A 12,335-nucleotide genomic window follows, 5' to 3' on the forward strand; every position below is an offset into this window, starting at 1 on the left:
TACGGTGCGTTCGGTCCGACTTTAATCCGGTAACCGCAAGTTTTAAGGTATGAAATTCGCTACCAGCTGCGGCACGAGGTAGTTATTCGTCTGAGACTTTCAAAAAAATTGATGTTGGATTTTCTTTCAAAATAGTTTAATTTATAGGGTTTAAATAAAATTTAAAGTTTAATAGTGAATTGTAAACTTTATGTTAATTTTCGTGGGTATATTTCAATTATTATAATTATGCTTTGGTATTATATAGATAGCCAACAAAATATTTTTGGCTGGGTGTTTGACTGTACTGGTGAGATCCATGTTATTTTGAAGATACTGGTGTTGCGGTTGGTTTTCTTGCGTCGCGTAGTGAAATATAGGCTTCTTATTAATATAGGCTATTAACTTTATATCTATTTTTCTCATTTCTTCCCTGTTTTCTTGGCCATGGAGCCGTTAGGGGGGATGTGCTTTTATGTGTATTTTTGTAATAATTTATTGTTGAATAAATGAACTCTGAAGACTTGAAGAATCAATAATGTGGCCGTGATTGACTTTGCCAGGCTGTATTGTTAGTTTTAGTAAACACTAAAGCGAAATTTGGCAAAAAGAAACATTTTGGTTTATTGAAAGGCATAAGTACTGAATATCATATCTCTTGTATTACTGTATGCTCTGGTGTCTCTGATGTAGAAAGTCTTGGAATGTTTCATGCAGTTAGAATTTTGTTTTGATGTTGCATTCAAGTTCAATGCCATTATAACTAGATAGAAAGCCGACGATGACATTGTGTAGTCTTGGGTATCGTCTGATGCCAAATTATTGCCATATATGCTGTTCTCCTGACCACGCAGCCCCAATCGCAAAAGCTCAGTTGCTAAGTGCTCCCGATGCTCTGGTCCCCATGAGTCATCTAAAGACTCTGCTTGTCAGTTTTTAAAAAAGGGTGCTAATTGCGATGGAGACCATGAGTCATATGAATTTTTGCCTATTCCTATCTGTTCATTTAATATTAGTGGGACCAAATATAAGGACATCCGTATCGACAATATTCTTGAAAAATTCGATTCAGTTATTTTTCATTGCCGGCTGTCAGTGTAAATTTCCTTCGACACAGCCTGACTTCATTGTTTTTGGTGTCTAAAAACGCCTAAAATACCCGAGGTCATCCTTCAAGTGGGCTAGCTTGCGTACTGAATATGAGACTCGCTTTCCTCCCATAGTGCTATGGATCTGACGACGTTTCTCGATGCGAATCACTTCTCTATTGTCTCCCTCCTGGTTTAAAGATCTTGAACAAAGATATTGCATTTACTTCCATTCATCCTAGCGGATCACGGTCTAACCTTGACCACTGTATTTGCTTTACTGCTGCGGCAGCTTCAACTGTGCATGATGATTGGCTGCTAAGGGGTGACATGAGAATACACCCCCCCCCGATCTGAATCACTAGTCGATTGTCTAAATCCATCGATTATTTTTCTGTTAAGTTTTTGGAATTCTAATTCATAAGTGAGACTGAAGTCAAATGGAGTTGTTTTCGGAAATATTCCTATTAATTACAGGGTTAGCCAAGGAGGCTTTCTTACGCCTTACATTTTTAATTCTTGTATTTCAAGTGTGATGACTAAGATCCCTCCAGTTTTTTTTTGGAAGTGTCCTATTCAGTGATGCCAGTCGGGGGGAGGGGGGCACTTGCCCCATGGCTGTTCTCACAAGCCTCCTAGATTTTGAAAAATACCAGTTTTTGGCATTTTCATTGAAAAGGAAGTGTGACGTCTTCCAGTTAGTAGTTCTAAAAAGGGGCTTGAACGGAACGTTAGGTTGGTCGGATCTTTTGTGACGTCTTCCAGTTAGTAGTTCTAAAAAGGGGCTTGAACAGAACGTTAGGTTGGTCGGATCTTTTGTGACGTCTTCCAGTTAGTAGTTCTAAAAAGGGGCTTGAACGGAACGTTAGGTTGGTCGGATCTATGCTTAATAATGTAAGTCTATCATTGAAATTTCAAAATGTGAATACTACTACTACTAACAACTCACCGCAGCACGAAGCCACCTGAGGCCAAACCAGCTACACACGCTCCTCCTCCATCCAAATCTATTCAAAGCCTCCCTCTTTAAACCCTCCCAGGAAGTTCCCATTTCCCTTAAATCTTTCTTTATGACATTCTCCCACCCCCAACTGCAGACATATCGCTTCTCACATGACCCTAAATAGTTTTTTAGAGAGTCAGGCCATCAATATCAAGTCTCCTGGTTTCTGCAAGCCGATTTTAAGCCACCTCAACGCTTTTTTTACTACACCCTTAAAAAGTAGGACCGACCTACATTTTTTGTACAGCCTACCGTTTGAGACACGGTCAGTCAGTCAGGTACCCAGAACGATCCATAGGCAATTTCTCTGGAAAACAGTTAGCAAATCTTCATCCGCTTTCGGAGCACCAATGCTCCAGAACCATATTTGACCACCGTCATCACTGTTAATCGTGAATACATACATGTTCACGATTTAATGGGAAAAGTTCACAGTTCATTGTTAAAACGTGAATATGTATAAATTAACCCCGTTAATCGTATTAATTCCCTTGCTTGCAACACCCTTATGAGATTTAGTGTCCCTGTCATGAAATAACTGTATTTTAATATGTGAATAGGTAGGCAATACATAAATTTATTTGTGATTAAAGGATAAGCTTAAAGCTGGTTATGGCCAAAACTGTCGCAAATCATGGTCATATTAATGGTCTCAGTTTCCTGAACTATGCTGTATTTTCGCTGACCATGCGATGTTATTCGCTTCTGGACTGTATCCATTTTGTACTAAGCAATATCTGAAGGAAATGAAAACAAATTATTTTCGATATTGTTAAGTTTTTATAATATTTGCTGCTTGCTTTGCGGAATAGGTCCCTTGTAGCCCGCTATGGCGCAACAGCAATTCCGTCCCCACTTGGAATCGTGCAAACAAAGATCAGTAAGGATGCTAATTTTCGACTCCACACCATAGTCTTATATGATTCCTTAGAAGTGAACATTTTTGCTCTTAGTTTTGTACTTCTTTTCCGTTTTTATATTACCCCCCTATTTACACGTATTGTCTAGTAAGTTAGAAATAAATTACTACCATTTTTATCATTTTAAGGTAAGCAAAAATATAGTAGATTCAAAAAACTAATAATCTCATTTATTCTTTTCCTCTAACCGTCCTACCTTCCCCTATCCATCATAAATCAATATTATAATTTGTCCTGTTCTTGATACATGAATGATACGATGGCACTGTGCCAAATAAGAAGCGTAAATACAAATCGTTAGTCGTAGAACAGGTAATAACGTCAGCATAGTAAAATTTCCTAATAATAAAATCGAAGATTTTATTTTGGTCATACACATATTCAAAACTTGCATTTTGGCTCACGGTCGTCATATATTTAATTTAAATAATTTCTGAGACCAAACTAAATAATCATGAGAAAATTAAAAATCGCAAAGAAGAAAGAAACGAGGACAATAACAGCCAGTGAAAAACTTACAAGCCTTTAAGAATTTTTTAAATAAAATAAAATAGTGAAATGACATTCAGTATTGTATTTGTTATTCAGTTTCCCTTTCATCGTTGCTTAGAAAGGATCCATATTTTAGTTCCAGTATTTATTTTGAGGTTTGGTTTTTGTAGTGTCCTTTGGACTTTTATCTGCAATTTATTTTAATATTCTGCACTGAGGACGGTTGAGCGGAGGTCTCAACCAAAATATTTGCATAATTTTTTCTTTAGTTTTTTCCTGGCTATTATTGTCCTCGTTCCTCTCTTTTTTACCATCTTTTTTTTAAATTAATTTTAAAATTATAGTGGAATTTTATTATGTTGCAAATTGTATTTAACTGATTCTTTTTCGAAAAAAAAAAAAATGAGGAAGTCATTTTTACTTTTCCGTTAAGGTTACTTCCAAAAGTTAGTTTTTCTTTCATAACGTACATAGTCTTTTTCAAACATTGAGGACGGCTTAGTCCCTTTATCCAGCTATCTACTTTGTTTTTCGTTTATTAAGGGCCTTTATCCAATTAGGATTTATTAAGGGGCCTTTATCCTTGAGCCTTTATCCAGCTATCTGCTTCGTTTTTCGTTTAATAAGTAGCTGAAAATTATTCTCCTTTGGTTCCGTCCTTTTGATTTCTTTATTTTTTATGTTCCTTCTCCCTTCTTTCGTACAAAACTTTTATTTAATTTCAATGAAAAATAGATGTTTCAGTTTTTTTAATTAATATAAAAATTGACGGAACACAGAGACAAAATTTAGCAATTTATTGAATAAAAATACATTAGAAAATTATATAAATTTGAAAATACTAAATATTCTTTTCATAATTCAAGGCACAATTTATATCGTCAGCACTAACGTTAATTCGAATTCTTTGAAACAAATCGTTACGTCCATGTTCAGTTATTAGCAATCGCATTGCCCCCAACCTTGAGCAAAGAGTCAACAGATCTGTTAGAACTGGCATTCTAAGACCATGAAATGTGCAAAGAGCTCTGTGGTGGGTGATTACGTTCTGAAACACAGCTTCTTCTATTCCAGTCCTTTGAAATTCTGAAGTTACCGCCTGGAGAAATACTTTCTCTTGCTCAGTGCAATTACTGAAATGAAATAAAAATAATTCGAGGTATAATTCAATGACAAGAATAGTACTTAGAGTAATGTAAGTATATAAAAGAATGATACACACCAAGGTAATTTACATACATACGCTTTATTCATAATTCATAAGCCTAATACCAATAAATCGTGAAGAAAAAAATCTTCTTTTAATATAGTACAACTGAATCAAATGCACAAGTATATTTATTCTAAATATTTTTCCTGTAAACCTGATTATCTTATGATTATGTACACAGCAGGTTCCCTGACTTGTGTCTGAACTGCATATCGGATTTGTTTCAAAACAACAATAAAAGTTTACCATATGTAAGTTCCTTTTGTTTTTTCTTTTCCTCTGAACATCGTTTGTGTTTCTGTCACATTTTTTTTACTATTAGTTTTAGCCATTATCACGGCAATAATGTCTTCTGGATGTGAAGCAGAAGAATTCGGACTTTCCTTAGTGTTGGCATAAGGATTTTTTTTTTTGTTTATTTATTTTTTTGTAAGTTCACAATCTTAGCTTAAAGTTTTATCCGTTATTAGGTTCTTATACTATTTAAATTATAAATAGAACGAGAGTTTATAACAATAGTTTATAAATATAACAATATTATAAACGATTGGAACGGAATTCTCAAAAGCAAATGAAGCATGGGAGCCAAATATTGGTTCGCCAATTGATCAACTATGAACTGAAATTTTTGGTTATCGTAAGGTGTATTTATATGGATTTAAAGCAAAATAATTAATAAAGTAATTAATCTCCATGTCGCCAATAATTTGCTTCGATTCTATTTCGGATCGGAGTTGAAGGATTTGTTTCTTTGGCCGGTAAAAATGAATTCAAATAAATAAATTCGCCCATTGTATGAACTGTTAAAAATATTTAACTGGTATTTTTTTCTTTGTATATTCATTTCGTTAAATAAAAATCTGAGCAATTTCCAAGGAATTCACAGAATTACTTTTTCAATTAGAGATACCTCCCAGAACACAAAGTGACACATCAATTCCTTTTGCTTGACAAAACCTAGCCTTTTCAGTCAGAACTTCGCTCTAACGAGAATAATCCGAACCTGATTTGAACATTGTATGTAATTTCGATAGTTCTACAGTACATTACAAAGAAAGGGCAGATTTTGGGCACAAACGAAAATAGGAGACTGAACAGAAGCGAATGCTAGGCGCTTTAGCGTGAAAGAATTAAGACTAACAGGGTTAGAGAAAGTATATTGTCGCCCAGCATAATCGCAAGAAATTTAAACAAGGTTTAACTGTCATTGGTTAAAATTTGCTCGTAAATCAAAGGAATGTTTTTTGTTTTTTTTAGGTCTAACCTGAATGACTCTGAAAGGGGCGGTTTCTTTTGTTTTCAAAGTATTATTTTATGGATTTTATAAATACTTAAGACTAGGTTAGTATGCATAACATAGGCTAGTCAGAAAACCACAAAAATATGCCTATTGTGCCTCTTCCTCAAGAGTAGGCAGTTAAACTCCAGTCCAATATAAAGCACAAAACATGTATAAATGTAAATACAACTAACATCCTTATTTTGGCTTCATAATTAGCTTAGGATCTTATTAGGTGATACTACATCGGATTGGCTATGCCAATAACCTAGTATTTATACAAAAATTTGGAGATAAAAATCAAGCTCCCACAACTGTGATACGGCAAGTCCAATGACACAGTCGGAATTTTTCTGTCTGCTATGCTCAATGAGATATGACCTAGTAACTACAGGGGGTAAAACTGATTTCATAGGTTTTGTGATACGGCAAGTCCAATGGCACGTTCAGAATTTTCCTGTCTGCTATGCTCTATAAGATATGACCTAGTATCTACAGGGGGTAAAACCGATTTTACAGGTTTTCTATGGCCAAAACCTAATAGAGACGACTAGAATTATATGACCTAGTTTCTAAACCCAGGTGAAAACAAAGTGGCAAAGATCCATTTGATTCTTTCAAAAACTTGGAAAGCGCGGATGCTCAGTTTCGACAGAAGACAGCTGAGATATGTTTGTTTATTTATTTTTTTCGTGGAGTGAACTTGAGTTTAGTTTTCTCACTTAGCAGTTTCCAATACTTTTTGGGCCAAAGCAAATGTAAGCAGTCGACTCAAATTTCTCAATGCTTTACAAGCTTAAGGAAAAATAAAGTATTTGTTATAAGCTAATGACAGCATTCTTTTTAAAAAACACCACAGATGGGAAAGACTAAACTATAGGACCTTGAATAAATGGAATAACCAAAAACAAAAAAAAATCACTATTTTGCGAGTTTCTTGAAAACTCTTAAAATGCAGATAATATGTTTTGACATAGGACAGCTGATGTTTTTATTTATTTTTTTTGGTCTTTGGAGGTGAACTTGAGTTAATTTCCTTACTTAACAGTTTCCCATACTATTTGGGTCACAGCAAAAGTAAGCAGCCAAGACTAAAATTTATTAAGGCTGTTTAAACTTGGGAAAAAAAGTCTTCCTTCATAAGCTACTGACAGCAAAACGTCTATTAGTGTAGAGTATCTACTGTGTTGGCATAGCATTTCCTTTTATTTCAAAAGCACCGCAGAAGGAAAGATTAAACTGTAATACCTGGCATAAAAAATAGCAATAGATTTAAATAATTTAATCAGTTGGTGTATTACCGAATGGCTTCTATTTGTGGAGAAGTAAACATCTCTCGAATTGCCATGTCTACATGCTTCAATCCAACAAGGGCCAACTTCTTTTTAGATGGGGATTTACTTGGAGATTTCAACGAACCATTTATTTGGCCATCATTTGGTTTCAGTTCAGCTATTTCCGTAGCACGACGACATATATCTAAAGCTCTTCGTGCATCACCTGAGACAGCAGCAACTTTCCTATTTTAGAAGAAAAAGGAAATACTTAAGTTGCAACAATTATTATTCATAAGTAGATTTATTTACTAAGGAGAGAAGGATGGAATGCATAGAAAGTGAGGTATTAATAATAGAATGATAGGTGCTTACTTTACGGCTAAAAAGTGTAAGGCATCAGTCATTGTAGCATATGCCCCTGTAGAACCGATTGATGAAGATAGTAGCAATTCAAATGAATTTTTCTTACTACAACAGAAAAAATAGATAAGATCCCAGGTAGAAATATGGTATTTTTATTAGAGGATTTTAATGCCCAGGTTCGTAAAATATGAATAGATGATGACCGAGCCTAGGTAAATTTAGTGTAGGAAATGAAAATAGTAACGGTTATAGGCTGTTGCAATTTTGTTGGTGTAATAATCTAGTTATAACCAATTTATAATTTGGTAAAAAAAAATGACTTACAAGTTCTCATGGTGCTCACATAAGACGGTAAATCTTATTGATTATGTTATTTTAAACCGAAGATTGGCAGGATTGATACAAGATACTAGGGTATATAGGAGTGTTGTTATTGATGTTAACAGTAAAGATCACCATTTGGTAGTGTCTAGGGTTAATATAAAACTGAAATTTAGGAAGGGTAACCACTTTCCGGGAAGTTATGACGTTGGTAGACTCCAAGATGTGAATTTGAGAAGCTTTTCAGGAACAGTTGAATATCAAACTCAAGAGTCTAATTTTGACAATGTAGAAGATGAATGGAAGGATTTTAGGAAAATAGTTTTTGAAGTAGCGGATGGTGTCTTAGGCAGGGAAGTTGGAAACACAGCTAGGAATATTAGTGAAAATACTTTAAGTTTAGTAGAGAAGTTCTTTAAATACGGTGGTTGTGAATTTATAGACAAATAGTTTCTTTATTATATTAAAATCGTATTCTATTAGTATGAAGAATGTAATACCGACAATTTCTAATGTTGCTTGCATATAAAACGATATTTTGTTTAAAGGGAGTGGTCCCTAAATTCTGAAATATACACCCGAACAGGACGCAACACATATCAGAACGGTTGGCCGAGTCTTAACCAAACCTTTGGGAGAAATAAGAGTAAGCTCCTACGTTGGGGGGTTTGTGTTCAATACAACCTATGAGATGGAAGGGATTCTCTAAATTTATGTCACCACGAAATCGACCAGAAAGAATTGGCGGTAAAAGAGCCAACTATGACCTGCCCCCTTTATTATCTCACAAGGTAGTATGTAAACCTATTTGTTTAGTTTTGACATAGTCATATTTTTATTTAATTAACAATCAGCCAAGATACCTATAAGATATGATAGCATATTAAATAATGTTGGTCGATATTTAATATCGATATTGATATATCGGACCAAATATCGATACCTCATATTGAGACGTATTATCGAAACCGACATTTTTTTACTGGTCTCTAACCTCCTATATTTTCCGCGGAAATCAGCCACATGAAAATCCTGCAAATTTTCAGCATACATCTTCGAGATTCTTTGCAGGTTTGAATTCTTTCATCTATAACTGATTTTATTTATCCTTACGTTACATCTTACGACAGAGTTAACTTTTTATTTTATATCGCTATTTATTTTGAAATAAAAAGATTTCTTACAGCAACATGAATCATGATTTTGCAAATTATATGAACATACATGTCTGTCAATTTACTAAACATCCGAAATATAATTAAAACTTGTTCTATTAAGCTTATCGCGAATCGTCCATTTCTTTTATATGACCGTTTAAATTGACGAAACCTTAGAAGTTAACGCAAAGTCTTGACCTTGGAGGACCAAGCTATTAGCTTTAATTGGTTTACTTCATGTATTTTTCAGTTTATACCACATGAGGTCATGTTAGGCCTTCTTAACAGAGGCGTAAATTGAGAGGAGGAAGGATGCTCAATTGACCCCTAGATCCTGAAAAATACCTTTTTGGTATTATCATTTGAAAAATCGAGAAAATAGCCCACTCTACTATATTTTGAAAAATGCATTTTATTTTGTATCTTCATTAAAAAAGAAAGAGAAATTTTTGCCCCTCCCCCCCCCCACTACATTTTCCTGACTTGACACCTATGCTTCTTCCTCCTACGTTCCCGTGTGCTGCATCTGCAAAAAACTGCAAAGCATAAAACGCATTATGTATTGGAGAAAAACTGAAAAGATTTGCAGAAGAATGTATTTTAGTTAGAGAAAAAGTTAAAAACAAAGGAGAAGAAATCTGATAGTTGATTTAATTGGACATGAGGTTCGAGGGATCTCAGGGTCTTTTTATAAATTCTCCGAAATATAATTTCATGATTACGATCTACTGTTCAGCTGAATTTCAGCTGAAAGACGCTAGATTTAGGCTATTTGATAATCTGAAAAGAAGTTCAGGAAAATCTGGAATTTCTGGAGGGATCCAGCCCTCCAAAGTCTACCCTTGCGAACCTCCCTGTTCTTTACGACCCATGCCAGGATATGATCTACAATGAACTTTATTCTTCCACACAAAAACCAAATTTCAAAGTGAACCAATATTCAGCCCCTTTCATATACGGAATAATTCTTGTTCGTTTTAAGTTTTAATGTCGCTCCTTGCTATCAGTTAAAAAAAACTTGTTTTCTTTATTTAATATCCCAACCTTTTTAAATTAATGCAGCTTTGATTTTGGCTCACCGTAAGTGAATAATTAAAACGAAATTTGTATATTAATTTTACTTTTTTGGCTAAATGGCTTTCTCGAAATTTTGTTCTTACGTAAGTTCTATATTCGTATGTTTTATTACGTATATTAGGGAGTTTTCCCCCTAGTTGATACCTTGCTCTTTACGCTGAAGTTCGAATTTTGTTCGAATCACAAACCCCTGAATCACAAATGCCGGTTAATTAGAATAGATAGCTTTTTTGATACTACTAAAAAAAACTTTAGCGAAAAGGGTGAGGTATTGACTAGGGCGCGAACCCCCTCATATACGTAATGATTTCTGTTTTTGTTTAAGTTTTAATGTTACTCTTTACTTTCAGTTCAAAAAACTAGTTTTTTTTTATTTAATTTCTAATCGTTTTTTAAATAATGCTGGGAAATCCGGCGCCCCCTTAATAGAAATGTCCCTTCCTCCAAAGAAACATCCTCCACGGAAGGATCCTTCCCCAGTAACCCCCTCCTTCAACACCCCCCCCCCCATCAGAAGAAAATCCCTCCTGAAACGTCTGTATACTTCCCAATAACCAAATACTATATGTAAACAATGGGCAAAGTTCATAACTTGCAGCCCTTCTCCCGGGAACTGTGGGGGATCAAGTCATCCTCAAAGTAACATTAATTAGATTTTCGACTATGCTGAACAAAATGGCTATCTCAAAATTTTGATTGGGTGACTTTGGAAAAAAATGAGCGTGGGAGGGGGCCAAGTTGCCCTCCAATTTTTTTGGTCACCTAAAAAGGGCACTAGAACTTTTAATTTACGTTCAAATGAGCCCTCTTACGATATTCTAGGACTACTGGATCCATTCGATCACCCCTGGGAAAATAACAAAAAAAAAAAAAAAAAAAAAAAGAAATAAACACGCATCCGTGTTCTTTAATCTGACAAAAAATACAAAATTCCGCATTTTTGCATATAGGAGCTTGAAAATTCCGCAATAGGATTTTCTGATAAGCCGAATTTGATGGTGTGCTTTTCATCAAATTTCTATGACTTTTTGGGGTTGTTTCCCCCTTTTTTCAATAATAAGGCAAATTTTCATAGGTGCGTAACTTTTGATTGGTAAAACCAAACACAATGAAACTTACATATTTGAAATTGAAATAAAATCTAATTCTATTGATGTATCTATGGGTATCAAAATTCTCGTTTTTAGAGTTTCGATTACTATTGAGCCGGGTCGCTCCTTACTTACACTTTTGATTGGTAAAACTAAACTTATTGAAACTTATATATTTGAAATAAGCATAAAATCTGATTCTATTGATGTATCTATGGGTATCAAAATTCTCGTTTTTAGAGTTTCGATTACTATTGAGCCGGGTCGCTCCTTACTTACAGTTCGTTACCACGAACTGTTTGATATTCTGTACCGAGTACTTTTTGCTGACTCTTCCTTCAAATGTCTTAGAAATGTTTGGAGAAATAAAAAAGTATTCCCAGAAGTTAAAGTTCACAATTTACAGAAGCAATGTCCTTTCTGTCCTTACACATGGCTATGAAAATCAAATAGTGTGAATGCAATTGGCGGGAAAAGAGGGCTCCCAAACTCATCTCATAATAACCCCAATTAGAAGGTTTGTTAGATCTCAAGCACAGTTAGTGACAAGTAACAGTTAGTGTCCTAGTTATTCATTGTCATAGCCAGGGATGGAATTAGTTTCTGTTACAGAGGACATTTCTAAATTCTTGTCACAGGGACTTTTAAAGATAAAAATCAAACCAGGTGGGCTGCAAAATCTAGGCTTAGAGTTGTGCTCATTTTATAATTTGCAAATGGTCCAATCTCTGTAGGAGGAGTGAGGGTATCTAAATCTCTTTTCATTAGCCTAAATACTGGAAAAACTTGTGGAATTCATGCCACACAATTCGATCATCAGCTATAATTACGGAGTTGGATTTCTATGCTCGATCGGACCTCTGCAAGGGATGGGCTAAATTTTTTTCATGCACACCCACACGAAAGATCTATAGAATCTCGACTAAATTTGGTAGGAAATACAGGCTAGGAATTTGGTTGCGCATTTAGAAGGTTAAGATCAAACCGATAAAGGCTGTCAATTGTGTTTCGACCCACATTTTAATACTCCTTTGCCACTGTTTAAAGAGTCGAACGGCAAATTCTTCAGAAACTTGTT

The 12,335-nt window shown here is 34.8% G+C and overlaps 1 protein-coding gene across 2 annotated transcripts in view; it reads right to left on the reverse strand.

Annotated features, from left to right (window-relative positions):
* Window positions 1–4,270: 4,270 nt before the first annotated feature.
* The window catches only part of LOC148947309 (origin recognition complex subunit 1-like), a 127,505-nt gene continuing 119,440 nt past the window's right edge, over window positions 4,271–12,335 (reverse strand). For both annotated transcript variants that reach the window (XM_089096998.1, XM_089097000.1), the window contains 2 exons: window positions 7,273–7,491; window positions 4,271–4,615 (listed from right to left, as the gene is read on the reverse strand). In XM_089096998.1, coding sequence (XP_088953124.1) covers window positions 4,324–4,615; window positions 7,273–7,491 — 511 coding nt within the window. In that variant the 3' untranslated portion in view covers window positions 4,271–4,323. The remainder of the gene's footprint in view (window positions 4,616–7,272; window positions 7,492–12,335) is intronic.

The sequence above is a fragment of the Artemia sp. Qi Xiang Cuo genome, chromosome 11 (assembly GCF_049724085.1).
Source record: "Artemia sp. Qi Xiang Cuo chromosome 11, ASM4972408v1, whole genome shotgun sequence".
In the NCBI taxonomy this organism is placed as follows: Eukaryota; Metazoa; Arthropoda; class Branchiopoda; order Anostraca; family Artemiidae; genus Artemia; species Artemia sp. Qi Xiang Cuo.